Here is a 20,491-nt window from a genome sequence, read left to right as displayed (position 1 = left end):
AACCATCCATTAAATTCTGGAGCTGGCTAAAGTGACTATCTGCAAATGTTATTTTTTTATTAGTTTCATAAGACTCGAGTCTTCAGCGGCTTCTCCTCGCCCCAATCCACTAGTGACAGGTGTCTCCCTATGTGTGGAATTGTAATGAATGATCTGTATGGCTAATGGAGTCATGTGAGGAAATGCTGCAGGGTTGCAGAATAAGGCCGGTTTCACATTTGCGTCTTTTTGATGGAAACGGAATCCAGCACAGATGCAGTACAGTTCATTTATTTACAGTGGAAGCACGACACCATGTGGCCACATGCGGTAGTGTATGAAGCACACAACCGCATGATGTCACGCATCCACTATAAATAAATGAACTGTGCTGCATCTGTACTGGATTCCGTTTCCATCAAAAAGACGCAAATGTGAAACCGTCCTTAAGCCTCTTTAACACGTCCGTGAAAATCACGCACGTTTTTCACGGACGTGTCAAAGGTGCGTATTGTCCTCCTTGTGCCATGTTTATGGCACATGTGTGTTCTCAGTGTGTTATCCGTGATAAGACACGGAGAACAGGAACTTTCTGCTCACCTGTCCCTGGCGTCGCTGTCCGTGGTGCTGATCTTCGGTCTCTGGTCCTGCCGACTCCCCGCTGCTGCTGCTTCCGGCCACAGTTGAGTGGATATGCAATAAGCATAATGAGCGGGGATCGGAAGCAAGTGACAGCAGCGGCAGAGACTGCAGGGCTGGAGAAGGGGATTATAGAAATTCTTTTTATTTCACAGACACGCGTGTTTTCTCCGGTGCGTGTCATATGGATCACATCCGTGCGGTCTGTGTCCGGTCCGTGTCACATCCATGATGCTGTAGGAAAACGGACAAGTCTACGTGTGGAGCACACAGGCACACGTATGCTCCACACGTACACACAGTCCATGGCAAACACAAACGTGTGCGCAGACCCATTGATTTTAATGGGTCTACGTGTGCCCGTGTCTCCGGCACGTGAGGAAACGGGCCAAACACGTACCGGAGACACGGACGTGTGAAGGAGGCCTTAAACTTACACAGCCAGAACCTGCTTCATACTACCACTAACCTTAGTTCAGGCTGCATGAATCTCATGTTAGGATCCCTTTAATATGAGATCTTAGTTCACAAATGATGGCATAGTTACATAGGTTAAAAAAGACGTAGGTCCATCTACTTCCACCTTCCTCCACCAATTGCACATTTTGTCACTAAATAATTTATAACCGACAATGTTGTGGGTACTGAGTAAATCATCCAGCCCTTTTTTAAAAAGCTGTTAGTATATGCCATTACTACCTCTTGTGGTAGGGCATTCCACAGTCTGACTGCTCTAACTGTAAAGAACCCTTTCCTATTCAGCTGCTTGAATCTCCTTTCTTGAGTGCTCCCTGGTCCTTACTATCGTCTTTGGTTAATACAAAGGACTAAACAATGACTTCTTTCTTCCACAGATGTATTCATACAGATAAATGGGATCTCCTCTGAGATGTCTTTTTTTCTAAGCTAAACAAGTCCAACATTTTCTACCTCTCTTCATATGGGAGGTCTCCCATTACTTGCAATACTCTAGTTGCCCACCTATGAACTGACTCTAAGTTCTGAATTTGCAAAGCTACGGATAAAAGTGCAGATAGGGTCTTACCAGATAAATTAAGTGAATTAATCAAAGAAGATGTACTCACCCAATAGGATTATGCAAGTCTCAACCCCGGAGTAAGCTTCAGAAATAGCGGCTGCTGCATCCCCACATGTGCTGAAATCAAAACCAGAGTTGAGAATCGGGGTGTATGCCGCGCTGTCGCCAGAATGACCAAATGTTGATTATATCAATATATTTTTTTATTCAGGTCTACGCGTTTCGGAGAACTTAGTCTCCTTCCTTCATCAGCACAACAAGAAAAATTAACAATGTAAGGATATACAAAGGAAGCACCTATATATACACATGTATGTCAGAGGACCATCTACTGTAATTCAAAAAGGGCAGGCAGACAACTGATTCAGTAAGGTCGCTTTCACACTTGCGTCGTTTGGCATCCGTCACAGTGCTTTGTGTGACGCATGTGACTGATGCCTTGCAAATAGTGTGATAACAAAGGCAACAGATTCCTGTGAAATAACGCGTTGCGTTAAGTTTTCCAGAGAGCCCCCATCATCACCGTACACGCAGGCACTACAGCCCCCCATCATCACCGCACACACCCCGGCACTACTGCACCCATCATCACCGCACACACCCCGGCACTACTGCACCCATCATCACCGCACACACCCCGGCACTACTGCACCCATCATCACCGCACACGCCCCGGCACTACTGCACCCATCATCACCGCACACACCCCGGCACTACTGCACCCATCATCACCGCACACGCCCCGGCACTACTGCACCCATCATCACTGCACACGCCCCGGCACTACTGCACCCATCATCACTGCACACACCCGGCACTACCGCCCCCATCATCACCGCACACACCCCGGCACTACCGCCCCCATCATCACCGTACACGACCCGGCACTGCCGCCCCCATCATCACCGCACACACCCCGGCACTACCGCCCCCATCATCACGGCACACACCCCGGCACTACTGCTCCCATCATCACCGCACACACCCCGGCACTACTGCACCCATCATCACCGCACACGCAGGCATTACCGCACCCATCATCACCGCACACACCCAGGCACTACTGCACCCATCATCACCGCACACGCAGGCACTACTGCACGCATCGTCTCCGCACACATGCTGGCACTATCTCAGTAATGTCCACGCTGACAGCGCTACTCCCTTCAGTTTCTGCGTGGAGCTCTCAGGAGCGGCGGTGTTCTACTGCCGCTCCTGTCAGCTTCATGTAGCAGAGCTGGGTGTGTCGTGGGGCCTCGTGGATTACGCCGGACCTGGAGGGGTATTTGGGGATTTTAATAAAGTGGTGAAAGAGGGTGTTTTTTTTGTGTTTTATTCCAAATAAAGTATTTTTTCGGGTGTATGTGTTTATTTACTTTCACTTACAGGTTAATCATGGAATGTGTCTCATAGACGCCTGCCATGATTAACCTAGGACTTAAGGGTGCTTTACAAGCTACGACATCGCTAGCTATAGCTAGCGATGTCGTGCTCGATAGCACCCGCCCCTGTCACTTGTGCGATATGTGGTGATCGCTGCCATAACGAACATTATTGCTACGGCAGCATCACACACACATACCTTGTCTGCGACGTCGCTGTGACTGCCGAACAATCCCTCCCTCAAGGGAGAGGTGCGTTCGGCGTCATAGCGACATCACTGCTGCGTCACTAAGCGGCCGGCCAATAGAAGCGGAGGGGTGGAGATGAGCGGGACGTAACATCCCGCCCACCTTCTTCCTTTCTCATTGCCGGTGGAGGCAGGTAAGGAGATGTTTGTTGTTCCTGCGGTGTCACACACATCGTACCTGCAGCAGCAACGATATTAAGGAAATGAACGACGTGTCAACGAGCAACGATTTTTCATGTTTTTGTGCTCGTTGATCGTCGCTCATTTGTGTCACATGCTGCGATGTTGCTACCGGCGCCGGATGTGCGTCACAAACGACGTGACCCCGACGATATATCGGTAGCGATGTCGCAGCGTGTAAAGCACCCTTTAGTGGCAGCTATGGGCTGCCATTAACTCCTTCTTACCCCGATTGCCACCGCACCAGGGCAATTCGGGATGAGCCGAGTAGAGTCCCGGGACTGTCGCATCTAATGGATGCGGCAATTCCGGGCGGCTGCTGGCTGATATTTTTAGGCTGGCGGGCTCCCCATAACGTGGGGCTCCCCATCCTGAGAATACTAGCCTTCAGCCATGTGGCTTTATCTTAGCTGGTATCAAAATTAAGGGGGACCGCACGCCGTTTTTTTTCAATTATTTATTGTACTGCACGATATAGACCCGCTCACTGGCGGCTGTGATTGGTTGCAGTGAGACAGCTGTCACTCAGCGTGGGGGCGTGTCTGACTGCAACCAATCATAGGCGCCGGAGGGCAGGGAAGCCTGGAATTTGTGATGGAATAATGAGCGGCTGGCATTTTAAAAAGCAGGAGAAACCGCCAGAGCAGTGTGACAGCTGTGCAGCGCCGCACCGGTGATTGGTGAGTATGAGAGAGGGGGTGAGAGGGGGGAAGAGAGGGGGGGAGGGGGAGAGAGAGACCAGGAGCGATTTTAATCGATTGAGATCGTTCTGCTGGACATGCTGTAGAACGTGAATGTGCAGTAGAACGTGACGGAATCAGTCAGTGGATTCTGCCGCTTAGTACATTGCGGCAGAATCTGCCCCCATAGACAATCAGACACATTGGCGGATTCTAACGGAATCCGTCAAGGTGCATTATTTTAACGACCCAAAAAACGCTACATGCAGCGTTCCCTCCGCCCGATGCTGCGTCAAAATAACGACTCAGTGTCATCCAGCGGATGCAATGCAGACACTTGCGTTACGGTGTGTCATCAATACAAGTCTATGGAGAATAGCGTTAACGGACTGCGCTATTCTCCATAGCGGCAGATTGCGCTGAACGCAATTGTGAAAGCGCCCTTACGGAAATAGAAAATTTGCTACAGATGGCCTAAAGAGGAGGCGCGGACCCGGAGAACGGAGACGCCCATCCAACCCATCTGCTCTGCACCAACCGCTAGGTAAGTAACATCCGGTGACAGGTTCCCTTTAAATGACACTGGTTATATTTGAAAAAATTGGCCTGGCCATAAATTTGACAACAGGATGGGGGTGAAGGGGTTAAGTATCTCATTGATAGTAATGAAAGCGTATAAGTACATGTGTGGCTTATACTCAATAAATTGAGATGTTTTGAAAAATTTGTTTCCATTTTCTTCATTTTTTGCACAACACATCTATCCATCCGGTGATTCTCATCCGTTCTCATCCAGTGAATTCCATGATTTTTCTTTTTGGTGTTACAATTTCAATATTGAGTTGTAGTATGGGCACTCATTCAGCCATTCATAGTGTCTAGACCCATTCAATCAGTAACGCTTGTTTGGCTTTACAATCCTAATTACTACTTTGACATATTTGTCATTGCTCCATTAGTTACAGTTTGTTGCTCTTTCATCTGTAAGACGAGCAGGAAGGGCCTGCCCTCTGCATTGTAACCTTCCTGCTTAAAGGGAACTATATACATCTTACCTTTACATAAGAAGATCTGACGGACCCGGATAGTAGATTGCACCTCAATATAAGATCTTCCCATGGCAGACGGCTGGAGTACTGCAAATGCCAGAAAGGTAAAAGGCAGAAAATACAGTATGGCCTTGTGAGACAAACCAGAGCTTTACCTGAGCAAGGTGTGTTTATTTCTAAGGTAACAAGCTTTACAAAGGCTGTCTCCCAGGCTTGCGTCCATGGCTGCTATAGATCATTGACTATACACAGTTTACTTACTATCAGGAATGATCTCACCACAGACAACCCTTTTAATTTGGGAACCACTTCTCTCTCTCTGTCTGTCTCTTTCCCTCTTTTTCCTTGTCTTTGTCTCTTTCCCTGTTTGTCTGTGTCTGTGTCTCTTTGACTGTCTGTCTCTCTCTGTCTCTTTCCTGTCTGTCTGTCAGCCTCTGTTTCTTTGAGTCTTTCTCTCTCTCTGTCTCTTTCCCTGTCTGTGTCTGTCTGCCTCTGTCAAATCAAATCAAATAGGCTTTATAGGCAGGACCAAAATACAATTAGCATTGCCAAAGCATTTCTCTTTGACTGTCTGTCTCTTTCCCTGTCTACCTCTTACTCTGTCTGTGTCTATGTCTGTCTGTCTCTTTCTGTCTCTCTCTATCCGTTTCTTTCCCTGTCTGTCTCTGTTTGCCTCTGTCTCTTTGACTGTCTGTCTCTCTCCCTCTCTGCCTCTTATGCGGTCTGTGCCTATGTCTGTCTGTCTGTCTCTGTTTCCCTACCGACATCTTATTACCTCACACATAAGCTTGTTATACTATGAATGTCTTTTGTTCCTATAGCAACCACTCACAGCTGCTATTAATAACCTATAGCTTGTAGCGCCATTGACTTTAATGGAGGCAGGTTTGTTGGAGAGTAACTGTAAAGCGCAGGATTAAATTTTTCAGTCAAAACATAGTCTATGACGTTCCCTGAGTCATATGGAGTGTCTGTGCAAAATTTCGTGATTGTGAATGCGACGGTGCGGATTTCTTTAGCGGACATACACACACATACATACTAGCTTTTTTTTTTATATATATACTAGCTGTAGTACCCGGGCATTGCCCGGGATAGTAACTGTCTCTCCCAGTCTCTGTCTGTGTGTTGCGGTCTGTCTCTCTGTCTGTGTCAATGTCTCTGTCTGTATGTTTCTATCTGTCTGTATTTGTATCAGTCTGTCTGTTTGTCTGTATTTGTATCAGCCTGTCTGTCTCTATCTCTGTGTCTGTCTCTATGTGTGTGTGTGTGTGTGTGTGTGTGTCTGTCTCTCTCTTTCCCCATCTGTCTCTTTCCAGGTCTGTCTCATTCCCCATCTGTCTCTTTCCCAGTCTGTCTCTTTGCCCGTCTGTCTCTTTCAGGTCTGTCTCTTTCCATGGCTGCCTCTTTCCAGGTCTGTTTCTTTCCCCGTCTGTCTCTTTCCAGGTCTGTCTCATTCCCCATCTGTCTCTTTCCCAGTCTGTCTCTTTGCCCATCTGTCTCTTTCAGGTCTGTCTCTTTCCATGGCTGCCTCTTTCCAGGTCTGTTTCTTTCCCCGTCTGTCTCTTTGTCCATCTGTCTGTTTCCAGGGCAGTCTCTTTCCAGGTCTGTCTCTTTGCCCAGCTGTCTCTTTCCAGGGCTGTCTCTTTCCCCGGCTGTCTCTTTGCCCGGCTGTCTTTCCAGGTCTGTGTCTTTCCCCGTCTGTCTCTTTCCAGGTCTGTCTCTTTACCCGGCTGTCTCTTTCCAGGTCTGTCTCTTTACCCGGCTGTCTCTTTCCAGGTCTGTCTCTTTCCAGAACTGTCTCTTTCTAGGTTTGTCTCTTTGCACGTCTGTATCTTTCCCAGTCTGTCTCTCTTTGTCTTTCTTTTTCTGTCTCTCTCTATCCGTCTATCCCACAGACATCATATTACCTCACACATAAGCTTCTTATACTAACAGTTTATTTTGTTCCTATAGCAACCACTGACAGTTGCTATTAATAGCCTGTAGCTCCCACCTCTATTCAGTTTAATGGAAGCAGGATTTTGGAGAGTAACTGTAAAGCGTGGGGTTAACTTTTCTAGTCAAAACATAGTTCATGACGTTCCCTGAGTCACATGGGGTGTCTGTGCAAAATTTCGTGATTGTAAATGCGGCTGTGCAAATTCCTTTAGCGGACACACACACACACACACACATATATATATATACATACAAACATACATACACTGAGCTTTATATATTAGATATACAGTATATACACGTTGTGCAGAATTATTAGGCAAGTTGTATTTTAGAGGATTTTTATTATTGATCATCAACTATGTTCTCAATCAACCCAAAAGACTCATAAATATCAAAGCTTAATATTTTTGGAAGTTGGAGTGGTTTTTTTTTAGATTTGGCTATCTTAGGAGGATATCGGTTTGTGCAGGTAACTATTACTGTGCAGAATTGTTAGGCAACTTAATATAAACCAAATATATTCCCATCTCACTTGTTTATTTTCACCAGGTAAACCAATATAACTGCACAAAATTTAGAAATAAACATTTCTGACATGCAAAACCTAAACCCCAAAAAATTAGTGACCAATATAGCCACCTTTCTTTATGATGACACTCAACAGCCTACCATCCATGGATTCTGTCAATTGCTTGATCTGCTTACGATCAACATTGCGTGCAGCAGCCACCACAGCCTCCCAGACACTGTTTTTCCTCCCTGTAGATCTCACATTTTATGAGGGACCACAGGTTCTCTATGGGGTTCAGATCAGGTGAAAAAGGGGGCCATGTCATTATTTTTTCATCTTTTAGACCTTTACTGGCCAGCCACGCTGTGGAGTAGTTGGATGCATGTGATGGAGCATTGTCCTGCATGAAAATCATGTTTTTATTGAACGATACCGACTTCTTCCCGTGTTACTGCTTGAAGAAGTTGTCCTCCAGAAACTGGCAGTAGGTCTGGGAGTTGAGCTTCACTCCATCCTCAACCCGAAAAGGTCCCACAAGTTCATCTTTGATGATACCAGTCCATACCAGTACCCCACCTCCACCTTGCTGGCGTCTGAGTCAGAGTGGAGCTATCTGCCGTTTACTGATCCAGCCTCTGGCCCATCCATCTGGCCCATCAAGAGTCACTCTCATTTCATCAGTCCACAAAACCTTTGAAAAAAATCAGTCTTAAGATATTTCTTGGCCCAGTCTTGATGTTTTATCTTATGTTTCTTGTTCAAAAGTGGTCGTTTTTCAGCCTTCCTTACCTTGGCCATGTCCCTGAGTATGGCCCACTTTGTGCTTTTTGATACTCCAGTAACGTTGCAGTTAACGTTTTGCCCAACACGCTTCTTACGACCCTGTTGGCTATTTGCCATGAAACACTTGATTGTTCGGTGATCACGCATCAAAAGTTTGGCAATTTCAAGACTGCTGCATCCCTCTGCAAGACATCTCATAATTTTGGACTTTTCAGAGCCCGTCAAATCTCTCTTCTGACCCATTGTGCCAAAGGAAAGGAAGTTGCCTAATAATAAGCACACCTTATATAGGGTGTCGATGTCATTACACCACACCCCTCCTCATTACAGAGATGCACATCACCTGATTTACTTAATTGGTAGTTGGCTCTCAAGCCTATACAGCTTGGAGTAGGACAACATGTATAAAAATTATCATGTGATCAAAATACTCATAAGCCTAATAATTCTGCACACTGTGTGTGTGTGTGTGTATATATACAGTCATATGAAAACGTTTGGGCACCCCTATTAATGTTAACCTTTTTTCTTTATAACAATTTGGGGTTTTGCAACAGCTATTTCAGTTTCATATATCTAATAACTGATGGACTGAGTAATATTTCTGGATTGAAATGAGGTTTATTGTACTAACGGAAAATGTGCAATCCACATTAAAACAAAATTTGACCGGTGCAAAAGTATGGGCACCTCAGCATAAAAGTGACATTAATATTTTGTAGATTTTCCTTTTGCAAAAATAACAGCCTCTAGTCACCTCCTGTAGCTTTTAATGAGTTCCTGGATCATGGATGAAGGTATATTTGACCGTTCCTGTTTACAAAACAATTCCAGTTCAGTTAAGTTTGATGGTCGCCGAGCATAGACAGCCCGCTTCACATCGTCCCACAGATTTTCAATGATATTCAGGTCTGGGGACTGGGATGGCCATTCCAGAACATTGTAATTGTTCCTCTGCATGAATGCCTGAGTAGATTTGGAGCGGTGTTTTGGATCATTGTCTTGCTGAAATATCCATCCCCTGCGTAACTTCAACTTAGTCACTGATTCTTGCACATTGTCAAGAATCTGCTGATACTGAGTTGAATCCATGCGACCCTCAACTTTAGCAAGATTCCAGGTGCCGGCATTGGCCACACAGCCCCAAAGCATGATGGAATCTCCACCAAATTTTATTATGGGTAGCAAGTGCTTTTCTTGGAATGCCGTGTTTTTTTGCCTCCATGCATAATGCCTTTTTGTATGACCAAACAACTCAATCTTTGTTTCATCAGTCCACAGGACCTTCTTCCAAAATGTAACTGGCTTGTCCAAATGTGCTTTTGCATACCTCAGGTGACTCTGTTTGTGGCGTGCGTGCAGAAACGGCTTCTTTAGCATCACTCTCCCATACAGCTTCTCCTTGTGCAACGTACGCTGTATTGTTGACCGATGCACACTAACACCATCTGCAGCAAGATGAAGCTGCAGGTTTTTGTAGATGGTCTGTGGATTGTCCTTGACTGTTCTCACCATTCTTCTTCTCTGCCTTTCTGATATTTTTCTTGGCCTGCCACTTCTGGGCTTAACAAGAACTGTACCTGTGTTCTTCCATTTCCTTACTATGTTCCTCACAGTGGAAACTGACAGTTTAAATCTCAGAGACAACTTTTTGTATCCTTCCCCTTAACAACTATGTTGAATAATCTTTGTTTTCAGATCATTTGAGAATTGTTTTGAGGAGCCCATGATGCCACTCTTCATAGGAGATTCAAATAGGAGAACAACTTGCAAGTGGCCACCTTAAATACCTTTTCTCATGATTGGATACACCTGCCTATGAAGTTCAAAGCTCAATGAGGTTACAAAACCAATTTAGTGCGTTAGTAAGTCAGTAAAAAGTAGTTACGAGTGTTCAAATCAAGAAATTGATAAGGGTGCCCATACTTTTGCACCGGTCAAATTTTGTTTTAATGCGGATTGCACATTTTCTGTTAGTACAATAAACCTCATTTCAATCCAGAAATATTACTCAGTCCATCATTTATTAGATATATGAAAGAGAAATAGCTGTTGCAAAAACCCAAATTGTTATAAAGAAAAAAGGTTAACATTAATAGGGGTGCCCAAACTTTTTCATATGACTGTATATATTCACCCACTTTCCTATAACCTCTCACCCCAAATTCAATACCAGTCCCAGTCATCTGTGTTCTATCCCCTATATACACTGGCAATTCACTAACAGTCACTGTTCTGTGTTCTTCCTCCAACCACTGTACCCTCCCCCTATTTGAGCTACCTTCACTCTGACCTCCCTCAAATTGTAATTCCCGTCACGGTGTCCTTCTGTGCTTTTTCTCACCAATTTTGCTCGACTACTCATTGTGTTCCCTACCACTGTTCTCTTCCCCGAAGGTGCTCTGCTCCTCTTTGTGTTTTCTCCCCATTGTACTTTGCCTCCTTTTGTGCTCCTCCCCACCATTGTGCTCTGTCCCTTATTGTGTCTTCTTACCCCTCACCAAACCGCCTACCCCCAAAAGACACACCTTCTGATGATCCCATGTGGCGCTCCTTCCTGGATCAGGGGAGATTGCTCCCTTTTGTAATAAGGTTCTTCCTAGCTATATGAATCAAGCCCTATTTGGGATATGCATACTGGCGGTCATAGGGTTTTTTCTTGAGAACCTACCTAAATAGTTGTGCCTTTAGAGGCCCACTACTAGTATTGGGTTTAGTGTCTTTTCTGGGTTTTAACCCTTTTTATCCTAATTTTATTAAAGATTATATTTTAATATCCACCTTTCTAATTCGAGATTTAAGCCGTGGAGGGAAAATTGTCAGATTTACAGCAGATTTCATGATCCACATTGTAAAAGATGAAATCGGTGGTGTAATCCACAGCATACATTGACATACTATGAATTTCCAATTTGCAGCATTGGTCATTTTCCAATGTCGGTTTTCTTTGCAGCATGAGGATAAGGGTTTTAACAATAAATGCCAAATCACACTGACGGTATTGTATTATTGCTGCGGACTTTCATCTGAAAAGTCCAGATGGAAAATCCACTGAGTATCTGACATGTCTGGCTGTAGATTAATGGTGTCTGCCCTGCGAGATGATTCCCTTTAGAGGGAATCTGTCACCAGGCTTTTGCGCTCCCATTTGAGAGCAGCATAACGTAAGGGCAGAGTCCCTGATTCCAGCAATGTGTCACTTACTGAGCTGTGTAAAGTCAATGTTTTCTCTGCTGCAGATCTAGCAGTTTCATAAGGTGGCAAAAACCTGGTGACAGATTTCCTTTAAATTACTTTCCTTTACCAATTACTGACCCCTGATGAGACGCCTTACTCTCTGGAGCAACACTGGCAATTTCTAAATGGAGATTTATTTATTTAGAGTGGATTCTGACGTCCATTATTTTCTGAGTGCGAGAAGAAACGGATAGTTTTTCAGGAGTGCTGGATCCAATTTACATCTATTTTAGATTTGTACAGCTCCTTTTACCATTTTTCTTAAATTCTTAAATGCAAAAAATACAAAACAAAAAATTTTCCTAGCTTCCACTATATACTAAACAGTAAAAAAAAAAAAAAAAAAAAAAAAAAATGACAGCAATTGGTGACATATCGATAACATCAGAGATTTTATTTTTTAATGGACCCAATGATTTGAATTGACAATTTTGATCCACAGAGCAGATAAAAATCAAACGTATCTAGTTTTTTTTCTACAACCCCCCTCCCCAAAAAAAAAAAAATGTACATGAATAGCCCACTGACTATAATGAGTACAGAACAGAACACGTAATGAAACACCGATGTCTGACTGAGCCCTAATTCTGTGATTTGGAGATTTAGGGGGTAGGTGCAGTTGGGTAAAAATTAGGACTTTTCTTCTATGACACTAACAATAGCAAATTTACATTCTTAAAAAATGTTTTGACTATTATTTATTTTTAAAGTGCCATGGATTCCAGGGAGCTGCCATGCAAAACTTAAATATAAATCACAATGAACAAAAAATGACCGCAATAATAACGTGTCACATCCATGTAAAAGAAAAGATGCAAAATCGCTGGCTATGAAAGGTCCATAGACATTATTTGGATTTCCACTTCACACCATGATTTTGGGATTTCAGGCACCTGATATAATGCTGGAAAATAAATGTATTAGGGTATGCGCCCACGATCAGGACTCACTGTGTCCTGGACCCAATGGGTCCTGATCTGAGGGGCCACGAGTCTCCTCTGCAGTAGAATGTAGCTGCTCATACCCACAATCAGGGTTCGGGGGCACTGCGGTCTCTCGCTTGTGTTCTCGCGACAGAGGACGCATGCAAATTCACAGAAAACAATTGACATGCTGCGGTCTGGAAACACGCTCAGCACAGACCTGTGTTTGCTGTGGAAAATACAAGCACAGTGGGCACGGGATTTCTAGAAATCCATCCACTGTGCGTGTACTGTACAACGCAGCGTTTTGGATGCAGCTGAAGCATGTTGCATCCAAACCGCTGCAAATACTGATCATGGGCACGCACCCTTACTGGGGTTAAAATAAATATGACACCAGGTTTGTGTTGCCCCATCTGAGAGCAGCATAATGTAGGGGTAGAGACCCTGATTCCATCGATGTGTCACTTATGGGGCTGCTTGCTATAGTTTTGATAAAATCTCTGTTTTAGCTGCTGCAGATCTTTTAGTTCTTTGAATGATGAGCTTTATATAATCCCGCCTATACCACTGATTGGCAGCTGTGTACACTGTGTATAAGCAGAAAGCTGCCAATCAGTGGTGGGACAGGTTTATATAGAACTCATGAATATAGAGGACTACGTGGTCGCAGGTTTACTAGTCCCCTAATGATAAACATGTGATTTGATGAAAATTAGAGCAAACAGCTCAGTAAGTGACACATTGCTGGAATCAGGGTCTTGATCCCTAAATTGTTCTGCTCTCAGGTTAGGTGGAAAAAATTTGGTGACATATTTCCTTTAAACAAGACAGAAATTAATATTTTTTAATAATTAATAGTATTTTTTCCACACAGAAAGCAAAAAAAACCCAGAAGTGGTTTTGTACATTTTTGCAACTTTGAAAAATGGTCAGGAAAGAGAGTCTTGTAGGGGAATGGTTAGGACAAGGCGTGGTGTTCTGGCTCCCTCTAGTGGCCAAAATGGAACATGACTCCTGGTATGAATGAAGAGAAAGAAATAAGCAACACATTTATTTTCATAAAACAGCAAATGCTTCACATTTACTATAAGTGCATCTGTCCATACACCATTACATATATGTATATTTAAAAATATTAATAATAATATACATACAGTATATATTTTTCTATATATATTTATATCTCTTTCTTTATATATATATATATACACATATACATATATATACACACACACACACACATATATATATATATAATATATATATATACATACACACACAGTATATTTATATATATATATATATATATATATATATATATATATACACACACATATATACATATACATACACATACATACATATACACACACACACCGTATATTAAAGAAGTTAATCCAGAAAACGGGAGAGGTCCTCCATGATTTCTGCCTCATCCCAAGGCCCATGAATGTTGTCTTTGAATAGCTGTAATCTGATTAAATAGTATGGACATAGAAATGCCACCGACATCAGCAGCAGGAAAAAGAGAAAGGCTCCGACTCCAGATATACTCAATAGTCCCGCCACCGAGAACAAAGCAAAAAGAAATGTCACACAAATATACGTTCGAGGAGTAAAAGCCCTTAGTTTTTTTTGTAGACTAGGCCAAAGAGCAAATATCTGGATTGCAAAAGTCACCATGGTAAAAGCATGGAGGGAGCGAGGAAGTCGGGAAGCCAGACACACCGAGGCAAAAATGGCCATATTTATTGACATTGTACTCGAGACTACAGCCGCGTTGGCTCCGTAGTCAAAAAAGACAAGATGCCCTATGAGCATAAGAACAGACATGGCGTAGATGGTGTCCGTACTTATTGACTCCGTCAGGGTCTTCAGTACTGGTGAGAAACCATAAGTAAAAGCTATGAACACCAGTGAACTCTTCAAGTCATCCCAACGGGTCCGGCCACACTCCTGCCGCCCTGCACCTTTGTCAACAGCATCGAAGAGAAGGTAACCAAGCAATGTAAAGGCCAAGCCGACCCCACACAACTTCTGTGGAGACAGTAGGTCCTGGTCCATGTACCACCAAATAACAGAGAAGGAGCAGACGCTGCAGAGTTGCTGAGTGACCATAGCGGATTCAAATACCACGGCCCAGTAGCTATAACGCCGAACATAGATATTCTTCCTTAGTTCTTCAAGGAAGCTTCGGTCTACATAATTGTCTGGGAAAGGCTGCCGCTCATATAAAATCTTCTTCCATCTGGGAGGGTCACTGACGGGGTCTGGAGGAGCACTACCTCCACATCTGACACCTGTATAGAGCCCAGAGCTGGGAGTCTGCAGAACCGGACTCATCCTCTTCTTAGGTTTAAGAAAGTACAAGTGTAGATTCAACAATCATCATCTGCAATAGAAGAGAAACATCATTGTACCACATCACGAGCAGCACGCATACAATATCTATGAAGTTATGTCCAAGACTAGATTTTTTTACGTCCCTGGAGTCCCCCACAATGTAAGGCTTCATTGACACGTCAGTGCTGGCCACATTATATTATAAGCTGCTGATTGACAATCTGCATTGAATAAATGAAGACATGTCCTGTTTTGTAGACAGAACGTGCAAGTGTAGGGGCGAATTAGAGAAAATGGACTCACACTAATGGCATCCGGGTTTATCACTGACTGCTTACTAGATATCTGCATTAACTTTTGGGTATCAAGAAAAACGGGTAACACACTGACCAAAGACGGTCATTTTTTTTGAGCCGTAAAAAAAAAAAAAAGAAAAAGACTGATGGCATTTCCTAACTTTCTAATGTGAACAAGTGCAAACTGAGCATAAAACATAGCAACAAAATAAAGAGACAGTTGCACTCTGTAGTGCTAAGATATGTGTAACAATGAATATAGTATGCATTACTATGAAAAACATGTAAAAATGAGATACTTAGCACACAAAAATGGCCAGTTTTATGTGAGCCCGACATCCCACAGCAAGGTGACCTCTTATTGTTGGGTCCCTATCAAGGTATTGACTCTCTTTTTTGTAAGTAAAACACTGACATGTGAATGAGGCCTGGATATTTAGACATGTTCGTTTTGTAGGTTCAAAATAATTTTCCAATGCAAAAACTCAATCTCTCCAAATTTCCTGCCTTTATCTCCCATTACGGGATGGCTAAAAAGCTTCCTGTATATTATATACAGTCATGGCTGAAAGTGTTGGCACCCTTGAAATTGTTCCAGAAAATGAAGTATTTCTCCCAGAAAATTATTGTAATTACACATATGTTGTTATACACGTTTATTTCCCTTGTGTGTATTGTAACGACCCAAAAAAAAAAGGAGAGGAAAAAAGGAAAATTGGACATAATTTCACACAAATCCTCAACAATGGGCAGGACAAGATTTGTTGTCCCCTCAATTTAACCCCTTAGTGACGGAGCTAATTTTCACCTTAATGACCAGACCAAATTTTGCACTTCTGACCAGTGTCACTTCATGAGGTTATAACTCTGGAACGCTTCAACGGATCCTGGTGATTTTGAGATTGTTTTTTCGTCACATATTGGACTTCATGTTAGTACCAAATTTAGGACAATATTTTTTGCGTTTATTTATGAAAAAAATTGAATTTTGGCAAAAATTTTGAAAATTTAGCAATTTTCAACTTTTGAATTTTTATACCGTTAAACCAGAGATTTCTGTGACACAAAATAGTTAATAAATAACATTTCCCACTTGTCTACTTTACATCAGCACAATTTTGGAAACAAATTTTTTTTTTTGTTAGGAAGTTAGAAGAGTTCAAAGTTTATCAGCGATTTCTCATTTTTACATCACAATTTACAAAACCATTTTTTTAGGGACCACATCACATTTGAAGTGACTTCAATAGGCCTAGATGACAGAAAATACCCAAAAGTGACACCAGTCTAAAAACTGCACCCCCCAAAGTACTCAAAACCACATTCAAGAAGTTTATTAACCCTTCAGGTGCTTCACATGAAACAAAAGCAATGTGGAATGAAAAAAAGCAAAAATTAAATTTTACCTAAAAATGTTGCTCTAACCCAAATTTATTCACTTTTAAAAGAAATAACACAACAAAATGGACCACAAAACTTGTTCCCCACATTCTTATGAGCGCGCCGATACCCCACATGTGGTCAGAAACCTCTGTTTGGACTAATGGGAGGGCTCGGAACAGAAGGAGCAATATTTGAATTTTGGAAAGCAAATTTGGCTGAAATAGATTGCGGGCACCATGTTGCATTTACAGGTCCGCTAAGGTACCTAAACAGAAGAAACCCCTCACAAGTGACGCCATTTTGGAAACTGGACCCCTCAAGGCTTCTATCTAGGGGTATGGTGAGCATTTTAGATCCACAGGTACTTCACAGATTTTGTTAACGTTACGTTGTCATATTGAAAATTTTAATAATTTTCTCAAAAATGTTGCTTTGGCATCAATTTTCTCACTTTTTCAAGAGGTAATTCCAAAAATTTAACCTCAAGGTTTGTTAATCACTTTTTTATGAGCGCGGTGGTACCTCACATGTGGTCTGAAACCTTTGTTTGGACAAATGGGAGGGCTTGGAACGAAAGGAGCAATATTTGAATTTTGGAAAGGAAATTTGGCTGAAAAAGATTGCGGGCACCATGTCGCATTTGGAGGTCCCCTAAGGTACCTAAACAGCAGAAACCCCGCACAAGTGACCCCATTTTGGAAACTAGGCCCCTCAAGGAATTTATCTAGATGTTTGGTGAGTACCCTGAACCCCCAGGTGCGTCACAGAATTTTATAACGTTGAGCCATGAAAATAAAAAAATAAAATTTTACCACAAAATTGTTATTTCAACCAGGTAGCTTTTTTTTCACAAGGGTAACAGGAAAAAAATCACCATGAAATTTATTGTGCAATTTCTCCTGAGTTTGGCGATACCTTATATGTGGTGGAAATCAACTGTTTGGGCGCATGACAGGGCTCGGAAGGGAAGGAGCGCCATTTGACTGCAAAATTGTCTGGAATCAATAGCGGACGCTATGTTGCATTAGGAGAGCCCCTGAGGTGTCTATACAGTGAAGCTCCCCAACATGTGGCCACATTTTGGAAAATAGACCCCTGAAGGAATTTATCTAGATGTTTGGTGAGTACCCTGAACCCTCAGGTGCTTCACAGAAGTTTATAATGTTGAGCTGTGAAAAAAAAAAAATACATTTTTACCACAAAATTGTTACTTCAACCAGGTAGCTTTTTTTTTTACAAGTGTAAAAGGAAAAAATTCAGCATAAAATTTATTGTGCAATTTCTCCTGAGTATGCAGATACCTTATGTGTGATGAAAATCAACTGTTTGGGTGCACAGCAGGGCTCGGAAGGGAAGGAGCGACATTTGACTGCACAATTGGCTGGAATCATTAGCGGACGCTATGTTGCATTTGGAAAGCCCCTAAGGTGCCTAAACAGTGGAGGTTTCCCACAAGTGACCCCATTCTGGAAACAAGACACCTCAAGGTTTTTATCTAGGTGTATATTGAGCAGTTTGAATCCAAGAGTACTTCACAGAATTTGATAAGCTTAGGTTGCCATACTGAAAATTTTCATTTTTTTCACAAAAATGTTGCTTTAGCATCATATTTCTTACTTTTTCAAGAGGCAACAACAAACCGTGAACCCCACAGGTTGTTATCCAATATCTTATGAGTACAGGGATACCCCACATGTGGCCAAAAACCTCTGTTTGGATAAATGGGAGGGCTTGGAATGGAAGGAGCACCATTTGAATTCTGGAAAAGTTGAAATAAATTGCGGGCACCATGTCACATTAGCAGGGCCCCTTGGGTACCTATACAGCAGAAACCCCCACAAGTGACCCCATTTTTGAAACTGGATTTTATTCAGGAGTATAGTAAGCATTTTGAATCCACAGGTACTTCACAAAAATGTTGCTGTAGCAACAAATTTCTCACTTTTAGGCTATGTGGCCATGATCCAGCGACACGGCGTCTAGTACACAGTGTCAGCCTTCCTGCAGAGATGTGAGTGTTGTCCACGTGAGAACGCAGCTGCCCATGCCCACGATTTGGGTTCAGGCTGTTGTGGAGCTCTATGCTACCTGCAGACAACACTCTTGTCTCCGCAGCATAAATTGACATGCTGAGGCTCGGGAAGCTGCACAACAGGTCGGTTTATGCTGCGGAGAAAAGAAGCACATAGGGCATTAGATTTCTAAAAATCCTTCCACTGTGCTTCTACTGCACAATGCAGCGCTATGGATGCAGGGAAAACACTCTGCGCCCAAAACGCTGCAAACCCTGATTGTGGGCACACAGCGTAAAATGCTACAATGGATGAATGGATAGATGTCAAACATATATAACGTCCCACCCCCTGCATATTCTAAGCTGGCGCCCTTTAGTGCCTTTCATGTGGCACTAAAGGGTGCCTAGCCTTGTATTTAGCCCCCCAAAAAATTAATAATTAAAATAAACGACGTGGGGTCCCCCCTATTTTTGATAGCCAGCTAGGGTAAAGCAGACAGCTGTAGCCTGCAAACCACAGCTGACAGCTTCACCTTGTCTGGTGATCAATTTGGAGGGCTCCCCAGGCGTTTTTTTAAAAAAAACAAACAAACGTGGGGTCCCCCCCAAATTAGATCACCAGCCAAGGTGAAGCGGACAGCTGGGGTCTGGTATTCTCAGGGTGGGAAGAGTCATGGTTATTGGACTCTTCCCAGCCTAAAAATAGCAGGCCGCAGCCGCCCCAGAAGTGGCGCATCCATTAGATGCGCCAATCCTGGCGCTTCGCTCCAGCTCATCCCGCGCTCTGGTGCGGTGGCAAACGGGGTAATATACGGGGTTGATACCAGCTGTAATGTCACCTGGCATCAAGCCCTGGGGTTAGTGATGTCACGGCATCTAAACAGATACCCGACATCACTAACCCAGTCAGTAATAGAAAAAAATAAAGACAAAAAAAAAATGTATTTGAAAAAAAAAAACTCCCCGAAACATTCCTTTTATTTATTTATTTATTTATTGAAAATAAATAAATTTCGGTCGCTGTAATCCATTTTGGAGGTCCCTCGGCGACTCTGGACCTTCTAGAATATGGGGGGCACGTTCAGGGAACGTATCCCCCATTTTCTGGAAGAGCAAGCTCTCCATGAGCAGTGTGGGTGCAGTAATCTGAGAATACTGCACTCACACTGCCCCGGTCCAACCTAGGGCAGAGTGACCTGCAGTAACCTCATTCCAGAATATGAGGGGTACGCTCACAGAACATACCCCCCATTTTCTGGAACAGCAGTCTCTCCATGTGAGGAGTGTGGCTGCAGATTACTGCACTCACTCTCCCCCGGTCCACAGTGGAGCAGCCTGTGCAGCAGCGACATCAGCGTCCCTGCTTGCAGGGATCCAGCTGACAGCCGCTGTCTGCGCATGCGCCCGCCAGCTTTCCAGAGGGAGTGATCGCGAGGACGGAGCAGCAACAGCCGCCAGGTAACGTAAGACCGGGGGCTGGTGCGGGGGCTGGGGCTGGTGGGGAGTGACGGGGGGTGACGGCGGGACCTGGGGACACCTTTCTGCCGCATGTGACGTGTCACATGCGGCAGAAAGAGCAAGATGAATGCGGCCGCGCGCTGCACGCCGACATCCTGCATGCTCCGGAGGGGGGAAGGGGGAGCGCTCTGGAGAACCGGAGGGGGCTCCGGGGACCAGAGATCTCCGGTGCACCGGAGGAGGGGTCAGGGGGAGGACATTTCCCTCCGATCTGAAATGTTTGATCATTTCAGATCGGAGGGAAATGAATGCAGAGCCGGCGGCGGCGGCAGTTTTCGGCGCGCGGCGGCGCCATTTTGGATGTCCGGTGGGGGAGGTGGGGGTTGATTTCTCCGGTACC

The 20,491-nt window shown here is 43.7% G+C and overlaps 1 protein-coding gene across 8 annotated transcripts in view; it reads right to left on the bottom strand.

The window, feature by feature from the left end:
- Positions 1-12,063: 12,063 nt before the first annotated feature.
- PIGC (phosphatidylinositol glycan anchor biosynthesis class C) overlaps positions 12,064-20,491 on the bottom strand; it is a 56,623-nt gene continuing 48,195 nt past the window's right edge. For all 8 annotated transcript variants that reach the window (XM_075322238.1, XM_075322236.1, XM_075322231.1 and 5 more), the window contains one exon: positions 12,064-14,989. In XM_075322238.1, the coding sequence (XP_075178353.1) occupies positions 13,990-14,940 (951 nt within the window). In that variant the 5' untranslated portion in view covers positions 14,941-14,989 and the 3' untranslated portion in view covers positions 12,064-13,989. The remainder of the gene's footprint in view (positions 14,990-20,491) is intronic.

The sequence above is a fragment of the Anomaloglossus baeobatrachus genome, chromosome 8 (assembly GCF_048569485.1).
Source record: "Anomaloglossus baeobatrachus isolate aAnoBae1 chromosome 8, aAnoBae1.hap1, whole genome shotgun sequence".
Classification (NCBI taxonomy): domain Eukaryota; kingdom Metazoa; phylum Chordata; class Amphibia; order Anura; family Aromobatidae; genus Anomaloglossus; species Anomaloglossus baeobatrachus.
Note: the sequence above shows the minus strand (reverse complement) of the source record. Positions and strands in the feature narration are given on the sequence as shown.